General features: G+C 40.9%; 1 protein-coding gene across 1 annotated transcript in view; it reads right to left on the reverse strand.

The window, feature by feature from the left end:
- The window catches only part of ATP2C1 (ATPase secretory pathway Ca2+ transporting 1), a 44497-nt gene extending 23406 nt beyond the window's left edge, over positions 1 to 21091 (reverse strand). Inside the window, exons 1-8 of the mRNA XM_065753188.1 lie at positions 21022 to 21091; positions 20545 to 20695; positions 6049 to 6159; positions 5013 to 5129; positions 4187 to 4276; positions 2735 to 2770; positions 1824 to 1885; positions 1365 to 1473 (exon numbers count right to left, since the gene is read on the reverse strand). Coding sequence (XP_065609260.1) covers positions 1365 to 1473; positions 1824 to 1885; positions 2735 to 2770; positions 4187 to 4276; positions 5013 to 5129; positions 6049 to 6159; positions 20545 to 20550 — 531 coding nt within the window. The 5' untranslated portion in view covers positions 20551 to 20695; positions 21022 to 21091. The remainder of the gene's footprint in view (positions 1 to 1364; positions 1474 to 1823; positions 1886 to 2734; positions 2771 to 4186; positions 4277 to 5012; positions 5130 to 6048; positions 6160 to 20544; positions 20696 to 21021) is intronic.
- Between the last annotated feature and the right edge of the window lie 4152 nt (positions 21092 to 25243).

Raw genomic sequence — 25243 nt, forward strand, 5'->3', positions numbered from 1 at the left:
TGCATTTTTGAGGGAGTTTGTCTCAGATATTTTTATGAAAGAACTTAACTGTCCATTAACACAGTACAACTAACAGTAACCTGCAATAACCCCGGTACAGTTAACAGTACACCTACATTCTTACTTTCTTTGTCCAAATACCTTATTTTCATGTACCAACTTTCAGCTTGCAGATGCTCAAATATCATAAATAAGAAATGTAGAAAGCAGAACTCACCATTACAGCAAGATCATGAATATGTTATTTGCATTCTTATAAGCATATGGAAGTATTTCTCATACAAAAATAAATTTAACATACCTTCCAGTTAATACTTATTTGGATCACTTTCTACCCAACTCCAGCCATTAAATATTCAGAAATGGGTCTTATATTGTAAGCAAGTGATTTGCAAGGCCATGTTTATGAGAAATAACAAAACATTTTTAATGATTATATATATATTATTCTTATTTCCTTGTATCAATGACTTGAAACTCAACTAGGCTCTAAAACAAAGTAATGCTCACATTGCACTGATTAATCATCCTTTTTCAGGAAGAAAGACGAGCCCTACAAGCAAAGGGAAAGAAGAAACCACTAGGCCATATACAGGAGACTGGAAGGACATTATGCTTTTGCCAAGTAACCCACATAGGCTTTTCCTCAATCTACAGACAGGTTAGGCATAGGAGTGACCAGGAAATAGGCACAAGGCTAAACTGCTTAAACTGTGTACAACGAATGTGGGGGAAAAAAATAAGTAACAGCATAAATTAATGTTTTAATCAAGCTGTGTAAATAGTACAGATTTGATCTGTATTCCCATGGCCCAAGTTTGTCACTCAATCTTAGTTTAGTGCACATCTATCTTGTTTTGGGCTAATCCCCTTTCCTGTGAACAGCACTCAAGACAGGGATCTCTTAGAGAAAGCAAGAAGTATTTCCAAACACACCACCTATACATTTCCAGTGCAATAAATAGAGCACTGAAAGTAGCACAGTGTTTAGCAAACATCAAAATTATAACCCAAAGACTAATGCAAATAAAGAAAAAAATCAGTAGTTGACAGCTATGAAAATATCTTAATTCAGACTGAAAGCAACTCCTTGGCTTGTTTAGTTTAATACTTCTGAATGCTAGAGTTTTCAATAATGGATTGCATACACAAAAACAGAAAATCCTATTTTCTACAATCAAAAAGAATACATACTATCAACACACAACGACATTTGGGAGCTTAATTATTTCACAATTTCAATCCAACTACTTGTGAATTCCAAACAAAAATACTTATTGCAGTTTAGTATTTGGCGCAGCGTATATCTTCTCTTTCTCTCTTTCCCACAAAAAGAAATGCTATAAAATATTAATATTATATACCTCAAATAAACGTAGATCAGCTGGGACTCTGTCTCCAACAGACAGGCAGACTGTATCACCTGGGACCAAATCTCTCGCAAGCGTGTGTTCCACTCTACCTTCTCGAACACTGTAGGTGTAAATACAAGGTCAAAGTGCATAACAATGTCTTCTTTGGCATTTTGTCCAAGAAAGTTAAAGTGCTGACCGTGCACTGAAGTTTCACTGGTTTCAGCAAAACACAATTTCAATTTTGCTATTTATTTCTTCAGAAGACATGTATCGCTAACGTCATCTGAAGCATTCAATGGGCAAAAATGCACAGTATTATTTTAGAACCATACAATAGACTTTAAAACGAGTCAAAGCAAATTGTGGTCTTGCTATAAAGGTGTTTCAAGTTAAGTATTTTTCTTCTACTAATTTTACCTTAAACTTAACATGACTTAATTTAGGAGAGAGGACATAACGATTCCATACCAATGGCATTCTGGAGGCACAAGTTTACTAAGCTCTTCAAGAGATTTTTCTGATCGGTACTCCTGCAGAGGCAAGAAAGACATTTCAGCAGATGCAGACATAACACAGCTTTTAAAATGAGGTAAGACAATTTTCTAAAGACTAAGTTAAGGTATGCCTTTCAGTGGTTCCTTATTAGATAGATTTTAAAAAACAAATTGGGTCCAAATGCTAAAATTACACAGATTGAAGAATTTGCCTACATGCAATTTTCCTGAAAGACTAGAAGAGGTACTTTGCATTCTCCTTTACTTTCAGGGCTCTGTAATACCTACAGTAACGTTTCTAAACTTAGGGATCAGATGCGATCAAGATCTACAGTTTAGCAAAGCTGTACCAAAAATACTGTGTTCATGTTCTTAGCCTCTGAAGTACTAAGGTAACACAACTCACCTTTAACTCAATACACAGATTACAAAATAAACAATGATACAAAGCACGAACAGAAAGCTATTTTGCCTTAGGCACACACCAAGTAAAGTTGGGTAAAGAATGAAAACAACTTCTCTTATGATTTAAGAAGCAATTTAAAAGATTCTGGAGGTAAAATTCCATACAAAATTGCAGCCAGAGTGATGTGTTTAAAATATACTTTCTATGAAATTTAATATTTTAAAGTACTTCAACACTGTTTAATCTGAATGTTTCTTTACATGCATTCTTTTTATTCGTTGATTACATGACCCATACAGATGCATAAAATGTGAAAGCAGGACAAATCAAGCACCTTAGAGAAGGCAAAAAACTTGGATGAAAGCACAGAGCTCTTTAATCAAGCACTGTGCAGCTGCACACTGCATCAGGACAGCCACTTATTTAATATAAAAGCATACATGAAAGCAATAACATTGTTTGCACAACAGATGTCTTACCTGAACAAAGGCAACTGTGACAACGATCAGTATTGCCTGTAAGAAGAGACAAGTAGATAAGAGAATTCCAAATGGCTATGAAAGTAAGTGATATTTGCTTTTCCCCAGCCATAGTTATTACTACACGTTAGCAATATGGTTTGGAAACAGACTCTCATGCTCAAAATGACTAGCTAACCCTCAGGACTACTTAAAAAAAAAGCAACGCCATTATCTTCTCATGTCTGCTCCATGGGATCCAAGTACCTCAGTAAGCTGATGTTACTGAAAATAAGACTGATAACTAGATGGTGATTTTGAAATAAAATTTCCGGTGTTTGTGAAGTAAACTGCTCTGTGTTTCTAAAAGGTGAGCAAGGGGTAGCAGCAGAGGGACTTCCATAATACAAATAGGAAAAAAATGCCAGACCAAAGTATGAACAGTATTCACAGCCATGTAAATGGCCTTGAATGGGCCATATTCAATGTGTCATGAAGCATCAGATGTGGTTTCAATCAGGAAACTAGATAAACCAAGAATAAACTGAAGACTATAAACAAAGTAGTGAGCTGAGGAACTGGTCTGGACCCATAAAAAATTTTCTCAATTATGAGAAGTGGAAGAAACTTGGGAACTCTGCCCAAGACTATCAAGGTGCAAGACAACACACTGACTACATCCTGAGCAGCCAAGATCCCAAAGAAGCAAAGTAAAATTGCCCTGTGGGAATAATCCAAGAAGAGCAGAAAGGCTTCAATAGTAAGCTTTCCCTTACATCACACACAACTCTGATCACAGTACTTGAACATAAACATCACGGGGCTTGTACACATGCAGGGCAAAAATGAGTCAATGAATGAAGTCTACTGGATAATGAGACAAAGATCAATTTTGTTTGAAGTATGATCTCTTCCCTCAATATAGTCCCTAATTGATCTTTGCAATAGTAATTGAATTTAATACTCAAAATGAGTTGTTACAGTTAATTCTTATTGGCTGGCCTGTATCTTTGAAAATACAATCCTATCTTAAAAGTACACCCTCTGTAGTTATTAAAAAAACCTAATATGGCCATTTTGGAAGAGAAAGATTATTCCAGAACTCTTAACTAAATCAAAGATAAACCCAGCAACTCTGTCTTGTTTTACAGTAACATTAGCCTCAGCAATGGAATACTAGTAAATAACGACATATATATTTTCCCTCTTTCCACAGAATATTGCTACCAGAGTTACACATGCTTCTTTTGGAGGCAACATCACCTTCTACAGTTCATGCTACCTGCCACAGTTTGGCTTTAGGAGCTTACGGTTTGTGTCTGTGCTTGCAGCCAGTATCCTCCAAAAGTAAAAACATATAAATCACCTTCACTAATTACAACCAAATACCACCCCATGAGCATTCATGTGAGGTTCAAAGTAAATGTGGTCACCCATACTGAAGTATTTTTTCAGAAGATAACAGTTCCTTACCACAGTGATACTGACAGCATCATCAAACTGATGCATTAAAACACTGATGACCGCAGATGCCAGGAGAAGCATAATAAGAGGATTTTTAAACTGAAACAAAACAGAACAGTAATTCAGCAATACTCTATATAGAAAGAGTGTTTTATCTACCCTTTAAAACACATCTAAAAAGAATTTGGCTCTGTACAGTTCATATTTTATTTGAGGGTTGGTTGTTTTAAATAGCAGAAGCCTTGTACAGGCCGTATTCAACAGCAGCAGAAAAACTCTTACATTTTCTGATCCATATTTTCAAAGTCAAAATATCTCCTTATTTGTTTATACTGCATTTAAACACATATTCAAAACATCCTCGAGGTAACAACAGGTAGATCCTGTTCCCAGCAATTTATTATTACCAAGACTGTAATACATTTCGCAATTTCCAATTCATGACTTCTTGCTTTCCAAGATACAAACTTTAATTTTAGATCATTTGCTTTCTTCAGATTTCTAAGGTGAAAATAATAAAGGCTCTTGCATCTACATGACAGCTCGTTCCTAACACTGTCAACAAGAGAACTCTTACCAAAAAAGTGAATCTTACAATAGAAGCACAGGACATTCAAGAGCACGCATGACAAGCACATTCAAAGCAAATACATATCTTAATAAATGCTACCTAAAATAGGCTTTGATAATATGCTTTAGAAGCATTCTGATGCATCTAACTGAAGCTATACCCACTTTTACCAGAATGTACTCACATACATGAAAGCTACAGAACAAGAGCATAAAATTACTGACCAAGTATTAAAACAGAAAAGCAGAAAAGACAGAAATCAACCTGGGAAATATATTTTTTCCAGAGCGGTTCATCTTCACTAATGTCAAATTCATTCCATCCGTGGAATGCCCGTCTATGACACACTTCACAGTTTTTCAAGCCATTCTGAAGATTAGCCTATTAAAATATACAAAGAATAACATTGTCAGCAATTACACTATTAAAACACACTTCAAAATAAGTTCCAGCACCTAAACCAAGGGGCTGAGATTATAAATGTTTGGCCACCAAGTTTGGCTGTCAGGATGACAAACTTGGTGCTGCTGTTTGTATGCCAATAAAAGCAAACTACATGCTGTTTTAAAATAATATTTGGCAGTACAAATATTCAACACAAAATTCACCGAACTAAAGAAGCACGTGCAGTTTCACATCTCTAAATGATGGCTCATCTTCCCTGCAGAAAACTCATCAGTGATCCAAACTGTGGGCACAGCTCAGACTCTTTGAGAACTGTGTCAGGAGTTCAGCTACTCAGCCAAATGACTGCAGTAATTTCCAAGTCTTGAGTTGTCTGTGGGCAATATCGGTGTACTCCTCAAGCAGTCAAAGCACACAGAAGATGAAAAAAGACTGTCTATCAAGAAAACTAACCCAAATTCAATGGTACATAAATCTGTCAATGGATAGCTTTCTCACTCCTGTCCCTCCTCTCAAAATGGAAGCTGGCAGAATATATTAAGGACGTTAAGAATTCCATAAGGAAATCGAAGTGATAGCTATGAAAAACAGTGCAAAATTTTACAGGAAGAAAATAAATAAATCTCAAAGTCTGGAAGAGTTTTCTTAACAAAAAAGCAATCTTCAAAGTATTGAGAAATCCAAATATTTTCAAGCTCTCACCCCACTCCAATAAGCAATTTTCCTTCAGAAACACTGCAGGATTAAAGCATTTCAAGTAACAAAGATCATCATGCTTTTAGAAATGGACAATAATTAATATCAAACTGCCTGATAACACATAGGCTTTCAGTGAACAGAAACACCAAACATTTTGTAGCACCAGCACAGCTTCAAGAGATGCAGAATTACTCACTTGCAGAATGCTTGCAACTTCATCAACTGGCAATTCACTTGCTTTTTTTGAGGACAGTACAGGAATCATTGTCTCATTGTCACCATCAGGGATTTGTTCAAGACGTGCAACCTAGAAACAAAACCAAAGTCTGAAGGAAAACGAGCACTAAAGGAACACATTTCAACCACACATGACAAAGCAATGCAGTATTAATGCCACTGAAAAATCATTTCCAATAACCATTTGTGGTTAACATATAAAAAAAATAAACATCTGCAGATTCACTTTACTTTCATGCAGTATCAGTTGAACAGTTAGAAAACAAAACACTGGATGAGCTACTGAGAGAACTGTATCTAATTAGGTGTTAAGCAACAGCAAAGATCCTTACAGTTACACGTATTCACACTCCTTTAGCTCCCTATCATCAGTAACTGGGCAGAAAGTAATAACTCCAGAAAGTAATAACTCCAGATTAAGTCTCACTCCCTGTCCCAACTTTCTACCTACTGATAAAGTTAGACTAAGCTGGCCTATGTTTGTGTTACTGTAGACAAATAAAGGAGAAACATCATCAAGAAAACCACAAATAAGAGCACAGATGCAGGTGAAGCCATAGAACTTGAATGACTGCAATACAAGAACTTCAAGTCAACTCTTACAAGAAAACACTTCTTAAGAAATTAAATTTTGAAGCACAGAATAGTGTTTTAGCGACATCAGCAGCACAACTTGGCACTGCTTTTAAGTAAACTTACGTTTCAGAATTCTTGTTTATTCAGTATTTGAAGCTCAAGCAATGTTCTTGTTCCAGCCCTTCGTTACCTTCACTCTATCTTACTGCAACCACAGTTAATTCAGATCTCATTCATCTTGCTGCCACTCCATTAACTGGAGCACACCTACCATGTAAAAAATGCACACCACAGGAACTGTTTTGCCATTACACTTGCATAGAATTTGAATGGGCCATTTAATGCCTTTATACAATAAGGGTTTTAAATTTCCTCTGCGGATTCTGTAATACAGATACTTTGTATGAAAATGTGTTACAAGACTACAGCATTTTTATCCCCTAAAAAGCTAAGACAGCCTTCATTTTCTATACTACACACAGTTCTGCTGAGTATTCAAGTACGATAGCTGCGATTAATTCAACTCCATTTTTGTTCTTCCAGCTGCTTACCTAAATAAGATTACACCAAGCCTTCATCCCACGGGCCCAAGGGAAGAATGAACGAGGGTAAAAGCACTACAGCTAGAGCAAACGTGGCACATTGCCATGGAGCTCCTAAACTTACAATACTGGGGAGTACTTACTGAATCCTATCTATACACACCCATAGAGGCCTTCTCAAAAAGCTATGGTGAATACACATTATCACAAGGTATAAATATATACCTTTGCAAAAGTTAACTAGAAAGTTACTATTTCCAAACAAATGTGTGTTTCAACTGAGACAAATTGAGTTAAAATGTTTCAGGGAAAAAATAAAAAATCACAGTACTCTGAGTCATATCATTCTCAACATTTGTTGAGGTTCTTTAAAATAATTTAAGCATACACCAACTGCTTTTGACATCAGGGAAAAAAAAACAACAAAAAAAAACAATTCTGTTCCTAGCAAGGGATATCTTTATGAGACATAAAGACACAGTAAATCAATGCTTCCTAGAAACACAAGCATTAACAAGGACTCTTCTGCACCAAAGGGACAACTATCTGCCCCATAGCCTAAGGTTTCTCCCAGAACACAGCATCCCTCTGCAGAACTGAGCTATATTAGAGCAACTTACACTAGAGCAGCAGAATAACAGGTACATCAGGTAGGAAGAATGCAGACATTACGACTCTCAGCCTTACAAAATACTCTTTGGTGTGTATGTGTTCTCTAAGACTTCATCACTGGACGTGATGCAACACCATGGCCACCCAGCCTGCCAAGCACGGATCCAGCCTTTGCTTAGACATTGCACTACTTGCACCAGTGCCCACAGACTACTTGATGCATTTACCTGATCATTTCCCTAATATTATCAATGGGACTTCAAAGAAGACTCATAACAAGTTCTTTATGGATATCTTTAAAAGTAAAATATCCCTAAACACAAGTGTTAAAATGATGAGGCTTTTCCAATTACATATTCATTAGCATGGTAGGATTGTGCTAAATGGATTTTGACAACTTTCTCATGTCAGACTCAAAAAACAAACAAACAAAAAAACCTCACTGATTTTGAATGTGTTGCATTCAAACCACCTCCCACTTTTACGAACAACACTGTAAAAACTTTATACCCTAACTCTGGCTAAGGATTAGGAAAATAAAGGCTCAGAATGTCATTTTATAGCCAGTTTCTTTCTCCAGAACAAAATCAGTTATTGTAAGAGAATTCTGGATGGATCCCTCAGTTAACTTCTCACAAAGCTCTACAACCTCTGCATAGGTAGAGCTTTACTTACTGTTCACAAAAGAACAATTATTTATGTCCAACACTTCGCCACCTATCACTTAGCCAGTAAGAAATTGATCATTGTTCCCCTTATCACCATCTTCCAACATACTAAGTGCATTAACACTGACAGATTTAAGGCAAAAAAAAAGTTGGAAACAGCACTTCCCATCTGCTATTACATAATAACCGTATGCAAACAAATAATTTTGCCTTTACTATGCATTACTTCCACACTGCAAAATAAAGACTTCTTATCATAAGGGTCACTGACATTGGAAAGACCACTAAAATCATATAGTCCAACCCATCAACCCATACCACTAAATCATGCTACCCAATGTGATACCTTCCATGTTCTTGACATTCTCTAGGCATGGTGGCTCTGCCTCCGTGGGCGGTATTCAGTACTGTCTGCAACATCCATTATCGTACCTAGCAGAAACTATCCCCAAACCCACAGTGCTCTACATCACAGGAGTCAAGCCACACACAGCAAAATCTCTTCCCATCCTGTTTGAAAATGAGTTGTATCACATTTATGTGTTGGTATCTTAGGATATCTCTGGAGTATTGTGTCCAGTTCTGGGCTCCCTGGCACAAAAAAGACAGGGATCTACTGGAAAGAGTCCAGCAGAGGGCCACAAAGATGATAAAGGACATGGAACACCTCCCTCATGAGGAAAGGCTGAGGCCTGGGCTGCTCAGCCTTGAAAAAAGAAGACTCAGAAGGGATCTGATCCACCTCTATAAATATCTAAGAAGCAGGAGGCAAAGGGATGAGGCTGGACTCTTCTCAGCAGTGTGTGGTGATAGGACAAGGGGAAATGGCCACAAACTGAAGCATAGGAAGTTCTGCACAAATGTGCGTGGGAATTTCTTCCCAGTGCAGTGACGGAGCAGTGGCACAGCTGCACAGAGAGGTGGTGGAGTCTCCTTCCCTGGAGACGTTCCAGACCCACCTGGACGCCTACCTGTGCAACCTGGGCTAGGGAGCTGCTTTGGCAGGGGGGTTGGACTCCATGATCTCTGGAGGTCCCTTCCAACCCCTACAGTTCTGTGATTCTGCGATCTTTCTTATTTCACCCAAGTTTTTGCATGGATAATGGATCAAAGAAATGGTGCTAGCCAAAGCTGCTGTGTCGGTTGGGCAGCACAGTTGAAGCTTCTAGGGCAACGATCACAGCTTTCCACTCCCCACTCACAGTTAAACCTACCACGGAACAAAGAAGCAGGATACTAGCTAACAAAAATAAACAGTCGCCTCAGGAGGGACTTTTTCTGGACCATTTCCAATATACACACCACCATTTCTATGGCAAGAAACACACATCAGTCTTATGACCACGGAACCATGACTAACACATGTTTATCAAAATAAACGCAAGCTGGTCTGGAAGGTTTACATTACTGGAAATTGGGAGTTCCTTCCTATTTTTTTTTCCTCTAAAGAAAAACATGTAATCTGTCTGAACAGTTAATGGTAGTGCAAAGAAATTCTTTACCAAACGCTACAAGATTCTGTCTGCCTTCTTTCTAATATCACTGGAGACCGAGTGCCAACATCCTACCTGTAGGAGCAGCTTAGCAGGGATACTCCACAGTCCATTACCAATCAGCAGGGCACACTGGTATGAAGTGATTTTTAAAATAAAAAGGAAAAGGGAAATTTTAGCTCTGCGTGCTCCTAGAATGTAAATGGCAGGACCTACATTAACTGAGTGGTCTAGAAATTTTTCAGAACACTCTCGCAACTATTTTTAGATAATCTTGTGACCAAAACACTTTGGCTAATTAGCTAATACAAAGTACTTCAAATGTTACATGCGGTTACTCAATTGACCTACAAGCACAAAATGCAAAGGCCATGCAAAAAGCAGAACTACTCAGATCAGTAAAGAGAAAGAAAAACAAAACCAAGATGTTTAAAAAACACGAAAACATTTAAGTTACAGAAATTAAAAAGAAATGTGGATCCTTTCCTTGAAAAGTTCCATTAGAAAGACAAGAGAAAGGGAACAGAGCTGGGTTTGGGGACTCTGCTCCTGATAACTGCAGGTTGGAAGACAGGTCTTGGGAATCACTGCAGCACAACTGGAAATGCAAAGCAAGGAGTGGAAGTGTTGCCTCAACACGCCTGCTAACCATACCAAGCACCTGAATCTTCCCATCCACCCTATCAGCTCCTTCGGTCTCCCTGTATCTGGTCCATTAGCCCCTGAAAACTGAATCCCTCTCAATTATTACAAAACAACAGTGAGTTGCCCACAGAATCTTCAAAGCTACATTCACATTCCAGACCTGATTCCTATCAGTGACTGATGAATCTGTGCTACAAGCAGAACCTCACTAGAGTACTAATGAACTCAGGGCAGACAAATCCTGTACTGTGCCATGCCCTGACCAGAGCTCTGACCAAAGCCATATCACATCAGCATTCCCCACATCAGAAAAGACATATGCTTATACACCTTGGTATCACCTTTCTGGGGTTATTAATTAGTGAGTTGCCTTGCAAATGCTTGTGTTCTTCTTACAAGGTTGCAGAAAAAAAATCAGCACCCCTCTTCAGTGCACAACACATTCCTCTCAGCACACCCTGCCTCCTGAATCAGCTTTCCTTTTCCATTTACCTTTCTCTCTTCACTGATTGCCAATCTTTAACAACACGATAAAGATACGCTTCACTGAAACAAGTTTCCATTTTCTTGAATATTCTATATGACCAAACTCTTAAGTAACGTATACCAAATGGTTTAGAAAACTTGGATTCTATTAAGCAAATTGTTCTGTTGTGTGCAATTCAGAGCCAAGTGCTGAGGATGACAATGACAGATCAGTATTAGGACAAAGAACAGGATTCAGGGTCTAAAGTACCTAGTGGAAGTGAGTATCAGGAACAGAAGCAGTTTTATGCAGACATCTGGGCATGTAAAATAATTTAATAACAAATCCCTTTCACACTGTCTAGTAACCTGAAAGCTCACAGGGACAGAGAGCTACCAGCTGTCAATGAGCACAGGGGCCCAAGTGCCTGTGCAGACTTTGAGAACAGTGCCTGCTAGGCGAGAGCTCCACAGCTGCAAAGTGCAAGGAAAAGCATTCCTTGCAAGAATGGATATAACCCTATTCTCTGTCAGTTCCATCAGGTATGAAGCACGCATACTCAGTCTTGCTCCATTCATCAGCACACAGTGGCCAGAGGTTTTGGAGGTCAAGACCTTTGACCACCTTATAATTCACCTTCAAACTATCAGTTTGAACAGGTATCATGACTATGAACCCAGGGTGCTACGTTTTAGCAATGACATTAAAAATCTCTATTTCACTAGGTGTTTCTGCAGCTCTTTGCCTTCACAGCTTTTCTAGCAGACATGGTGCTCCTAGAACCTCAAAAGATGTGCAAGTCCAATGGCCACATGACTTGCAAGACACAACAAAAACTCAAAAAAGCACTAGGCATAACTTTCTTTTCACAGTAATATAACCTGGTCTAGGTGATGGAGTAGCTCTGGCGGGGGGGGGTGGACTAGATGATCCCTAGAGGACCCTTCCAACCCCTACAGTTCTGTGATTCTGAATAGCTACAAGTCCAGGACTGACTGCATGCCCAGAAGCAAGCCCCAGATGCACAGCAGGGCTCCAAAGTGGGAGTCTGGATGCAGAGGAACATGGAAAGAGTCCTCAGACTGCTTTGGGAAAAGCAATGCAAAATGTGGTTGTGCCTGTGATGCAAATTCCTCTGAAATTCCTCCAGATCTTTGCAGGAATTAAGAGTCCAGAGGAATTCAGTAGTTGAACAAATGTAAGAAGTAGGTAGAAATAACATGACAGACACAGATTTAATAAATAAATAAGAATCGATAAAGACCAAGTTCACAAACCACAACTGCAGATAAGCTACAAATGCACTCTGATGAAGAAAATTTCATTTTTAATGCCTTATTCTTGGCTTCTGAACTAATTTATCAATATTTAATTGACGGACATAAATCTGAAAGTGATATCAAGGAGGTTTGTCCGTGCAGACTGCACTGATAGAGCTGGCTGTACCTCATACATGACTAAATCATGAAGATCAGTACATTTCTGTATCCTCAGCTAGCAAAATTTAATGATAGCTCAGAAACCTGCAAATTTAGATATGAGAAGCACTCAAATACTGTGTCTGATCAATAAATCCCTATAATGGAAGAAGAATCAGAGGGGATGGGCAAGGGCAATGTGCCCATGAAGCTCAGGAAATAATATAGGGTGTAACTGACCACAGTTGTGTTACTGATAAAATCAGCTTGTTTTGCAGCAGCAGGGACTGAGAGCATCCTTTGTTTCAGATGAACAGCTTCATCAGTTGAGCAGATCAACTGATATCTCAGCTGAGTGGATCAACTGGCAGCATCAAATGTTTCTCCCTTAGTTCATTAAAAGTATGAAATCTCCCCGAGTTCACCTGATTACATCCACATGAGGAACATGTGGAAGAAACCTGGTCAGAGCGTACTGGACTCAAATACCTTTACAGGAAAGAGTGCTGCTTTCTCAGAGCAACAGGTGAAGTGTCAACACTCCTTCAACACAAAAACGTTAACAGCCAATTTGCAAGAAGCTTACTTCACTGGGAACTGCAAAAAGCTGTCCCTTCCCACCCCCCAAAGGTGGAAGCCAGCAGACTAATGAGCCACTTATCTTCTACCAGGCTCTGTTTGCTCAGGATACCGGCAATGCTTTTTGACTGCTTTGAAGTTACTCTGCACTATCTTCATTTGAGAGGAATCTTCTCTGAAAGTGTGACGATTTTTTCACTTCTGGGAAACAGCTACAGCAGCCCTGTATTCCAATATTCAAAGAAATTTGTTCCTATTCAACGGCATTTTAGTTTAAACATTTTACTAGAAGTCTCCACATCAAAGGAAATACACAGAGAAAAGTTCTGTCTCTAAAAAAGCTAGAAGGAAAGAGACACGCTAATTTGCATTAATGAGTTCTCCCTGCAGAGCAGATTTCTGTCCTGGGAGGTCACCTGCTTTCAGCCCATTGCTATTGTGTTATCTCATTGGACTTTACAGAAAGAAGGCGGTATTCAACCTGGCACAGAGACCACCCATTAACCGAAGGAATATAAATACCCAAACGAGAACAACCTGCTAAGCAGCCCTACAGCCTGAAAAAGCTTGTGCTGCGGTCAAGTGCTATTTCAGCAGCACTTAGGACCCTCCAGAGGCCAACAGCAGAACTGTACCTCTAGGTACACAACACTTCTGGAATTGTGATCAATTACACAACAGAAACCCAAACTCTAACGCTGACAGGCTAAATCAAGGTTTGCACAACTGTAAAAGTCATAAATTATTTAAGAAAAGAGATCTCTCTATCCCTAAATCCTATCTGCTCCTGGCAACCTAAAGAATGCTACAACATCCCATCCAACTGATCTGGGTAACTGAAAGGGTGGTGCCCCTTGGAGGCACTCAAGGCCAGGTTGGATGGGGCCCTGGGCAGCCTGATCCAGAGGGTGGCAGCCCTGCCCATGGCAGGGGTTGGCACTGGGTGGGCTTTAAGGTCCCTTCCAACCCAAACCATTCTGTGATTCACCCTATAAAAGCTCATTAACTATGTACTAAAAATACTGAAAAATTAATAAAAATATTTCAGTACTAGAATTATATTATTAAAAAAAAAAAAAAAACTTGTCCAAGAAATTATGTCTCCACTTACTCTCAGAATGTTACATCTTCACTTAAGAAACAGAAAGGAAAGTAGGGCACTTAGTTCAACTGAGGATACCAGCACAACAGCAAAATTGGGCAATTTTCCGTAGTTGCAGTATATACACCATAGGGTTATCTTGCAAGCCTTGTGAGTGACAACTGGCTGCTCTCTCACAGGCTGAAAACATTTCACAGACATTTCACAACAATAACAACACCTTAACCTGACTGCAATGCTATAGACTCCACAAGAAGGGCTGGCCACAAAACTTCAGACTAAACCACTCAACCTCTGCACAAACTGCCTTACCATCCTTCCTAGCCCAGTTGCGTACTACACATTTGAGTCTTTTAAGAACACCAGATATTCAACCTTTGAATACAACCATACAGGTACACTAGCTTGTTGAAGAATTCTTGGACTACTTCTGCACACTCTGGTGGCTGTTCAACAAAGAATTCAAAGTCTCATTGCCCCAGTCATCAAGCTGCCATCAGAGTAAGCAAGAGTGCATTGACAAACACCGTAACAATTTAACTACCAATATATTTGGCTGAAGCATTCAATTTTGATTCTTCCTGTTTGGAAAACTTGAACACTGGAAAAAAAATCTTCTTGAACGTTTCATTTGTTTCTCATTACTTCAATGAGAAGAAGAAAAAAATACAGTATCCTAAGCACTCACTGAAAATTATCAAAGTAATGCTTGCAGAACCTTAGAATCCTTAGAGTTGAAAGGGACCCCTGAGGGCTATCTAGTCCAGCTCCCCTGCAACAAACAGGGACACCACACCTACACCAGTTTGCCCAGGGCCTGATCTAGCCTCACCCTGAAATTTTCCAGGGACGGGGCATCAACCACATCACTGGGCAACCTGTGCCACTGCCTCACCATACAATATTTCTTTCCATATGTCTTACCTAAATCTCCCCTCTTTGAGTTTGAAACCATTTCCCCCGGTTCTATCACCACAGACTCTACTAAAGAGCCTGTTCCCTTCTTTCCTGCAGCTCTTCAGGTACTGAAAGGCCGCTCTCAGGTCGCAGCCTTCTCTTTTCCAGGCTGAACAGTCCCAGCTGTCTCAGCTTATGCCTTGATGAAAGCAAAGTCTCCGTAAGACAGCCCTTGGTCAGCTCAGAAACTCGTTGCCCAGGAACACAGCTGCCATACCTCACTTGGCTTCAAACAGCACGTCCCCACTTAACTCCCAATTCGTACGAGGCATTCTAGAAATTCAAGGCCAGAAGACTTTGGGCAGAAATACCAGTCATTAATCTTGCCAAAGTTACTGACTTTCTAGAAGAGAACATTTCAGCTTAAAAATATAGCTCCCCTCCAATGGTCTGCCTCTCTCTCTTAACACTAAGCTTCTCAAAATGAAGGATGGCACTGGAACAGCAAACAATGAAACATTTTAGTACCCTGTGAGATACTACCAACATCCCCACAACACGTACAGGCTTAGCTGCCATGTAACTGTAATTAAAGTCTCAAAGAGACACGTTTGCTCATTATTTATAGATCAAATTCACTTAAAATACTGAGCGAAGAACAAGGAACTAACTGTTGGTTATACACCTGGCAGCCATGCAGTTACTTCATAATGTGACAAAATAATATTTCAATAAAAAACAAATCAAAGTTACCATTTAAAAGAAAAGCACCAAGCTGGTGTCAGTGCCTTTTAAAAGGCAAATCTAACTCACTGCATTGATACCCACAATAAGGTTTCTTACAATTAGTTTCAAGAAAGCAGCAACCTTGTATTCATCAAGATTTTGTGGTGAATTATGTACATACAGGAAAAAAGCACTGCAGAAAAACTATGACAAAATATTTTAAAAGCCTTTGTAAAATAGATTCTGTACTCTGCATCTGTCAACCCATTATCCTCTCTATCCTTTTTAATTACTTAGGCTAGGCTATTTACAAAACAACTCGAAAAAAACGCTTGGCCCATATTTACACCTTGACTAGAGTATTTTATTTTCCTTCTCTCCTCTGCAGAGCAACTCTGTCATTCTTTCTAGCTGATACTAACCCCACTGCAAATGCCAGTTAGTTCTCACCAGAACTCGATCACCAACGCAAAGACACAACAAATGAAACTGACTCAACTTATTCTACCCAGAGAGCCACAGCCTGATACACCAAAGCCACGGCCACAGGAAGAACAGAGTTCATCAAATGGCCCACTTGTGGTAAGCAGTAGGGCTCACCCTTTGTGGCCTCCAGAGTTTCATATGCTCAGTATTTCTGACATGAACTAGACTCTCCAGGAGCCCATGCAGCTTCCTAACTCAGCAGAGTGCTATCCAGAATGGGACTAGGGGAAAGAAGGGCTGGGCAGCCCTGTAGATCCATGGAACCAAGATCAGCACTCATTTGTCAAACTGGGCATCAAAAAGAGATGAAAATGCTTGTTTCTCTGTTAAATTAGGTATCCCAGTTTTCCTTACACTACTGCATTTTGTGACTTACTAACAGCTAATGCCATAGATCCCAATATAAAGGGGCTACAAAGCCACCAAAATACCTGATCACGCATTCTGTGGCATCTGAAGTCAAGCAGATCCCACTTTAAACCACTTCCAGATTAGCACAAGTTAGTACTTCTGGTATATCTGCGTGGGAAAAATCAGGGATGGATGAAAACTACATAACAATCTATTAACAAACCACACAATGGAGTCAGAGGTGACATCAGCTGCAATTTAAAAAGGAAGCCTGTATTTCTAATGCAAGGCAAGTGCTACATTAGCAGTGCTATAATAACCAAATCTGTAACAGGAAATTATCTACCGGAGTTGGCCTTCAGTGAAGACTTCAAGCACCATGGTTTGAAAAACAAAAACAAAACAGCCCCTTTCCTAACCTTGTTCTTCAAGTTAAATGGAAGAGATGTCATTTATGCCAACGTCAGTATACAGTACTGCATTCCAATTTTCTCATAGCGAGACACAGATTGAAACAAACTGCAGTCAGTGAATACAAAAATTCTTGTTTCACCTACAAAGATGATTTATTAAACAAGTAATACCAAAAGACACGTGAGCTGCTGTGACAAGTCCAGCTCCGTTTCAGAATTTGCAACATTTTCCAGCATAAAATTTGTTCTCATTATTTTGGATATTAGTTCAAGTACAACTGATGATGCCATTCTGGAACAGTGTGGTTTTCAAGTCCCTGTTGCTACAGGCATCCTCCTCAGCCTCCACCCTTCCACCAGCCCTTACAGCTGCCAAGTCCACAGGCAGCCTGTCCACAATGTGACCACACTGCCCTCAAAAAACAGAAGCTGTTCGCTGATCTGAATTGGTCACTTTTCCAACGCAGCCTGCTTAAGGAATAGCTCGCTAGGAAAGCCAACTGTACTCCAAGCACAGCTTAAAAACAACCAAAACTCATGTTGTCTCAGCAGCACGTGACAAACTAAAGCACCTCCTCCAGAGAAAGAAACTGACTCATCTCAGCATTCATCCAGTTATCAAAACAATCCTGAAACCGCTGCTGACAGAGTACTGATTGAAATAGTGTTGTGTGACAATCAGCTGAAGACAACTAGGCATTATAACAATGAAGACTACAGGTACTGAAACCACCACACGATGCTTTAATTACTTACAGTAAATCTGTGCTTGTGCTAATGTTCTGTGTGACTTTAGGAAAATCTACAGGTGGGAAAACGCAGCCCCGACCTCTTCTGATAGGCATGGAGTGATCTAAAAATGATTGCTACAGAATGCCTTGGTAACAACACAGCACCACTACTTCACAACCAGTCTTTGTTACCACAGTCTAACCTCAGAGCAGAGAAGCTCTGAAGTTTCTGCTAAAACACAGTCGTCAGCAAGACAATTCTCAGTGGAATAAAGAGCCTGTTTTCACAATCTGAAAAGGAAGAAAAAGCTGAAATCATCAGGGTACAATTGTAGGAAATTACTTAGAACAGACAAAATACATGGAAGGAGAGATCTCATAAAACTGCAGTGCTCACTTTGCACTCACAGCTGTTTTCTTTACACAGCTACAAGTCCTCTCACCTGTCCACAAGGTGGATTTATGAAGTCACAGAACTCCAAACAAAAACACAAACTATTTTCCTCTGAGTAACAGCCTCACTGAAAAAAGCAAAAACCTTCCTACGCTGGGAAATTCACTTCCCATTATCACGAGATACACAAATTTTGGGGAAGCTTAATTAGCTAATTCATCCCAATACAAGAGACAGAAACCACAAAGTCTTGGGACAAAACATTAGCTAGCTTACAGTGACCGAGCCATGCTGCTTATGAAAAATGAATTATGTGATGAAAGCATCAGTTTTCCAAACTGCATTATCAATTTCCTGAATAATGCTCCAAATATAGAAAAAAAAAATCTGTCGTATCTTGCTTAACATTCCAACTTTCAAACACAGACTTGAAAAAAAAATAACATATTCTATCTTCTTGCAATCCTTAGTTCGCACTCTCACCTGGAGAGAGTACATTAAGGATTCTGTCAATGGTGCTGAAATGTTCCAAATGAAAGCTGCTAGCATCTAGCTGGCTCAAGATGTCAAATGGGAAAGAAGAGGTCAAAAATGCCAAGAGGACAAAAACAGAGAGCAGACAGTTGTAAACATATATGTCTGCAGAAGGGCTCAATTGTGAGACAGTGGAGGTGGAGGGAAAAGAGTGGAGAGCAAGCAATGCAAATGTTAAAAGAACCAACTCAATTTTTTAATTTGTGCTGAAATTTAGCTTTCCTACGACCCCCAGGAAAATTCCCTGCTTTGAAAACTTTCAATAACCGCAGCCCCTACTTCGTCCTTCCAAATATGTGTCTGACCATCTCATGAAGTGTTTTTCCCCTGGATGTAGCTGTATTTTATGTCACTTCTATCATACAAATATGAGTCCACATTTTGAAACAGAAGTTATTCTGAAAGAAACATAATAAAAGCTATCTTTGTGCTACCAGTCTTCCGCAGAATTAGAATGCAGCATACTGTACCACAAAAAACTCGGATTATCTGTAATGTTGTATTTACTTGTAGACAGAACTAAAAGGCATTAGAAGCCTTCCTTCTCTTTCGATTTAGGCACACAGACATCTCATGGATACTTTTTCCTTATGCGTACTTCTTTTCAGTGGCATTAGACTGTACTCCCCCTGCCTTGAGAGCCAGTCATTCAGCAACCTTATTTACAAGGCAGTGACTTAATGCAAAGGCACTGACTCTGCTCCTGTCAGCTAACAAGGCTCCAAAAACCAAAAATCAGTCTTCTTGAGGTGTCCCCATTCAAACACACACATCAAAAATTCTATCTGACAAGTTCTGCGTTCTTTGTGACAAAAACTCACTTAGAGGATGTGATCAACAGCACTGGTAAGATTCTAACATTTTTCAAGACAGAAAGTTCTGAGATGCAAGATTACGACAGCCTGTGACATTTCCAAAATGCTGTTTACAACAGCCTTCCAGTCACAGGGAATAGAATGATATCCAAGAATGAAAACCCATGAGTCTACCCCAAGAAGGACAACACAGGCTCCCGAGTCAGATCCTTAAGGAAGCATCTCTCTGCTCTCAGGTCCTTGGGTTCGCATCCATCTACAGCAAAGGATATGCAGCAGCCACCAAAAAATTCTATCTAGTACCTCCAAAGAATACAGACATCAGAGATCAAGATAAGGGGATTGCTATTTCATAAAATTATAGTGCATCTTGGAATGAAAGGGACCTGAGAGATCACTGAGCTCCAAAGCTCCAACCCCCCTGCTACAGGCAGGGTTACCACCATGTCCAGGGCCCCATGCTACCTGGCCTTGAGCACCTCCAGCTTACATCCATAATAAAGAAAACTATAATTTCAACAGATTTCCAACATCCCCCGTCACCTCAGAAGGAAAGCAACGAAGCTCTCTGTCAGCATCACCAATGCAAACAGTTCCCAGAGCACACACGGAAACCCAGCGGGGAAAAAAAAAACGAAACAACTCCCCAGACCACACCATTCCCAAGCGGGATGAGGAGAACGTATCGGAGCGGTCCAAAGGAGCAACGCAGAGATCACAGCTTTACACCAGCTCTTCCAAACAGCGGCGTGTTGAGCTTCAGTGATGGTTTGAATGGAGAAAGAAAAAAATAATTGCAAAGCAGGCAAGATAAGTAAAATATGCGTATATATATATACGCATATATTTCAACACAGAGTGCAATTAACGCTCCACGTTAAAGACGAATTTCAGCAACGCCCCGTCACCGAGCCCAGGGGCCCCTACGGAGATGAAACGGGACACGCTCCCGATACAGAGATCCTTCTCGGCTCCGAGGAGGCCAGCGGCTCCGGGGAGAGCTTTACCTTCATTTTCCATCGAAATCGCACGGGAGTCGAGAGTTACAAAAGTCTTTAGCAACAGCGGCTCCGGAGCGGGAGCTGAGAGGTGGACAGAGAGCCGCCCCGAGATCCCCGGCAATCACACCGCTCCCTCTGCCCCCACCTGCAGCAACATCTGCAAGAGAAACCAGCGCTGGAGAAGGGCGATCCAACACAATAACGGCATAAAAAAACCTCCGGACCCCGGGGCGCGCGGATGGCACGGAGCGCAGCGCGCAGCCGCACCGCACCGCACCGCACCGCGCCGAGGCCGCTCCCGCAGCCCGGGCAGCTAAAAATAGCCCAGCGCCGGCAGAGCGGGAGGGAGAGGGGAGAGCAGAGGGAAGGGAGCGGGCCCCCCCGCGGCTCGCTCGGCCCGGCCGCTCACCCAGTGGCGCTGGGGCTGTTGGTGAAGGGGGAGCCGAAGGGGAGCGGGCGGCAGCCCCCGGCCGCGCCTCTCACCTCCGCGCCTCGGGGCGGCAGCGCGGCCGCATCCCCGCTCCGCTCACTTCCGCGGGCGGCGGACGAGGCGGGGCGCGCGGCGGAAGGGCGGGCGGTCCCCTCCGGCCGCTCTGCGTGCGCCTGCGCCCCGAAGGCGGCTGAGGCGGCTGTACTCTGCTCTCCGCCGCCCTTCGTCCCCTCCTCGGTGCCCCGCCCCGCCGTGTGGGGCGGTGGGCGCGGCAATAAATTCGTTTCCAGCGTTGCTTTGAGGAAAAGCGGTCCCCGAAATTGTTAGTTCCGAGGGTAGTAAAGCCCCGGCACAGCTGCCCTGATGTGGTGCCCCATCCCTGGAGCGCTCACGGCCAGGTTGGATGGGGCCATGGGCAACGTGATCCAATGTGGGGCAGCCCTGCCCACGGCAGGGGTTGGAGCTGGGTGGGCTTTAAGGTCCCTCCGACCCGAACCATTGCATGATTCTGTGATTCATTCCACTTTACCAAGACCTGCAGAGGAACGTGTACTCGAAGCCGCAATTCCAACGATCAGCACCAAACTATGGGAAGGTTTCAAACCTTCCTGGTATAGGGGACCTGCTTTGGCAGGGGGGTTGGACTCGATGATCAATAGAGGTCCCTTCCAACCGCTACGATTCTACGAGTCTGTGATTCAAATCATCCCCACGCAGATAAATTGATATTTAAGGGCAATGAACGCAAGGTAGGATGCATAGTGCTAGTAACAAAAAGCACTGAGACTCTCAAGGTCATATATTGAATTGAGACACACTAATTGTAGGCTTTACGCTGCTTCTAAAGGAGTGCAGCAACTTGGATGGAGAGGCACAGTCCCATTGACAGCTGATGATTAACGACCTGTCGCCTCTGCTTTGTTTTCCTTAAGCAGCAGGAGAAACCAAAATCCATCTCTGTCAGTTCATAAGGAGCATTTAACAGAACATTATAAATTTAAACATTTTAATTAAGCCTCCTGGACCGTAACAGCATGCTTCTCAAATCCCTCAGCCAAACGTGGTCAGGTTAAATAGCTTATTTCCTCTTTTCAAGTTCTTAAAGCTCAATTTTTGGGTGCTAAAATAATTTAATTCGCTCTACGTACAGTGATAGGTAAGTAAGAATTAGAATTGCTGATTTGAAACTTGAAACGTGGGCCCTAGACACTTGCTTTTAGGAAAACAAGGAAACAACAAGCAAGTCAACTAAGATTGCCAAATGCCTAATTTTAGACCTATCCTATTTATTTGCCATGTTACTCAAATATCTCCATGGTTACTCCATGAAATAGCCCATTACAAGCAAGTAGGACCGTCACTGGCTCCCAAAGTACTGCTTTTGTTGACTTGTTTGTGATGCCAGCAAAGAACCATGACAGCTACCTGTGACTCTAGTACCATTGGTATGTGTAACAACTTTGGACCTCCTTGTGCTATGTTAGGAGAAGCTTTGGGGGAAAAACTGGAAGGGAGATCCTGGGTATTAGTGAGCTTATTCAGAAATGAAGCTATTGAGATGTAAATAGCTGTGACAAAGTCTGACTAATAAGAAAATATCCTTCTTCCACGTCTTAAAAAATAAATAATTAATAAACTAAAAAAAAAGGAGGGGGGGGGGGAAACGTCAAAAGCAAGCACTACAGTATAGTAACAACTGAAGAAACTTCATCTCTGAGGCTCAGTCTCTTCCATATTAGTGTAAATATGCCAGTCCTGTGCTCCTGAGTGCAGCTACTGCATTATCCATTCTTGGGAATTGTATTACTTTTTCTACTGTACTGTACTCCTAAGTTCAATGGCTGTTTAATAAACAGTACTTGTATTTTATCTCCATCTGCTGCTGAATAAAAAGAAAATCCTGACCTTAAGGTGAGCTTGATACACAGGAGTATTAGGAGACCCTTAACGTCCTCTAAGGGGATGGCAAAGTCATCATTCAGCAAACCAAAGCATTGTTATTATAATGCAGTTGTAGAGATAAAAGTTGAAAACAAAGAAAAGGCTTTGACTACAGTAACCAGCTAGTCAGCCATATTCAAATTGCAAGAATCTGTGTGAGATTTTTTTAATCTCTTGTTAAAAAACAACAAACCTGCAATAAAATGCCAGTGTGAATTATCCAGTGAGCAAATGTGTCTCTATCAACCCACAACAGAAATAAATCAAATGAAAATACAGAAGAATATATTAAAATATTAAAGGCCAGCAAACCTCTAAATCTCACCATTGAAATCTCCTTTGAAAGAAATGTAGTTCTTGAAAGGATATGCTGTACTGGTAGGTTGGGGGAAAAACAGTCTGCTCACCTCAGTGGTGGTTGTGTCAGCATTTCTCTCTCTCTTGGCTGCAGAGCTGAAAACGCTTTCTAACAAACAAGTGAACCTGCTGACAATAGGTTTGCACTCATGGAATCAGTTTCATGAGCATTAAATGCCAGCTTAAGCAGCCAAGTGCTCTCCTTGCCGTGGTGTTGTGGGGTTTCTATGCCACCCAGTTCCACCTAAGTGTTCTATGTCACAAAAATAAAGAGGAGTTCTGTCATCCTGCCGCACACACACCCCCTCCTCATCTTTTTGCCCCCCAAAATCTCTCTGTTTACCTGCTGTTGATGCCAGTCAGAACTTTGCTTCTGCAAGCGGCTGTCAGCAGCAAGGAGCCACCAGATTATCTCAGAACGACAAACGTAGGTGTTAATCAGTGTGAGGTTATGTGAGGACTGATTCCCGTTGAAAATAACCCAGCAAATCAGTAAGCAGAGGTTCCTCTAACTGAATCATAAGTGGTTTTGCTGGCACAGCCAAGAGGGTGGCACTGCTACAGAAAGCATAAATAGGTACTTTTTATGCTCCTGTAGGCCTTAGGAGAAGAAAATTTGATAGAATGAAAAAGGATATGATGGGTTTTTTTTTAGTGTAGTCAGACCAAAAAAAATATATATATATCCCTTTTTTTCCTGCTGAATGAACGTAAAGGCAACCCAAATGTTGTTTTCAGCTGCCTTTCTACTTATTCAGAAAATGATAAGAGACTCTGAAAGTCTTGGAAAAAATAAGATGTAATAAATAAGTGACATTCCAGATAGTACTGCTCATCATTTGGATGGGAACAAAGGAGAGCTCTGTCTAATGTCATTCAATGGAAAGGCTCTCACCTGCAGAAGCTTGTATTCAAACTTAATAGTGTTTGAGTCTCCAGGATCACAGCCAACTCATCTTGGCAGCGCCCTTGTGCTACATGCAGCACTATCAGAGGTAGTAAAATGTATTTTAAACACAGTAAAGATACCTATACTGGCATGTTTCACAGTTCAGAGATCAGCTAAACACAATTCTTTTAAGGCTCTTTTCAGACCATAATTTTTCTGCTCTGCAGCGAGCTCCCAGATCCTTTTAAAAGATCCTTTTGTGATACATTTGTTTAAATGTTGTCAGAGTTGAGTAATGCTAATGAGGTCTACTACAAATTTTGTTAATCTCGTGAAAAGTTTCTTTACAAATTGCAATAAGAGATAAGCATTTTCCTGAGTTAATTAATATGTGAACCTTCTGTCAAAACATCTATTTGCTTACTTTGCTTTAGGCGTAATTCAACCTGTGCTCAACATACCGAGCATAAATTAGCTTTTCTGGAAGGAAAAAATACTTTCTGGTAAAATTGACTTTCCTTTGATTTAACCTTATTATTTGTCATCTTTCATCTTGATGTCAAGAACCTGGCAGTGTTTTTACAGTCTTCTATGTAGTACTTGCATGACTTGAATCAGGTAGGGGAAGGATGAGACCAGATCTTCCCATTTTCATACCTTATAAACCATTTGTGTCAGTTGTAAAGTCTGTGTTGCACATTTCCTCCCCACATTCTTTCCATGTGCACTGTCCAATTGATAGCTAATAGGAAGTAATCATCTTTTCTCTGAATAGAATTCTCCAGGGTAAAATCCACGTTAACTCCAGCTAAAGTTTGATTTTTTCATGTACGTGTGTGTATAGAATCATAGAATGATAGAATCACTATGATTGAAAAAGGTCTCCGAGATCATCCAGTCTGCCTATCACCAACATTTCCCACTAAACCATGTCCCTCAACATTGCTTGAGACCTCCAGGGTTGGTGACTCCACCACGCCCCTAGGCAGCCCATTCCAGCACCTGATCACTCTTTCAAAGAAGTATTTCTGCAGTCCAGCCTGAATCTCCCCTGGAGCATCGAGGCCATTACCTCTCATCCTATCAGC

The sequence above is a fragment of the Cyrtonyx montezumae genome, unplaced genomic scaffold (genome assembly GCF_038088225.1).
Source record: "Cyrtonyx montezumae isolate F1298 unplaced genomic scaffold, pur_monq_1.0 scaffold_8, whole genome shotgun sequence".
Lineage (NCBI taxonomy): Eukaryota > Metazoa > Chordata > Aves > Galliformes > Odontophoridae > Cyrtonyx > Cyrtonyx montezumae.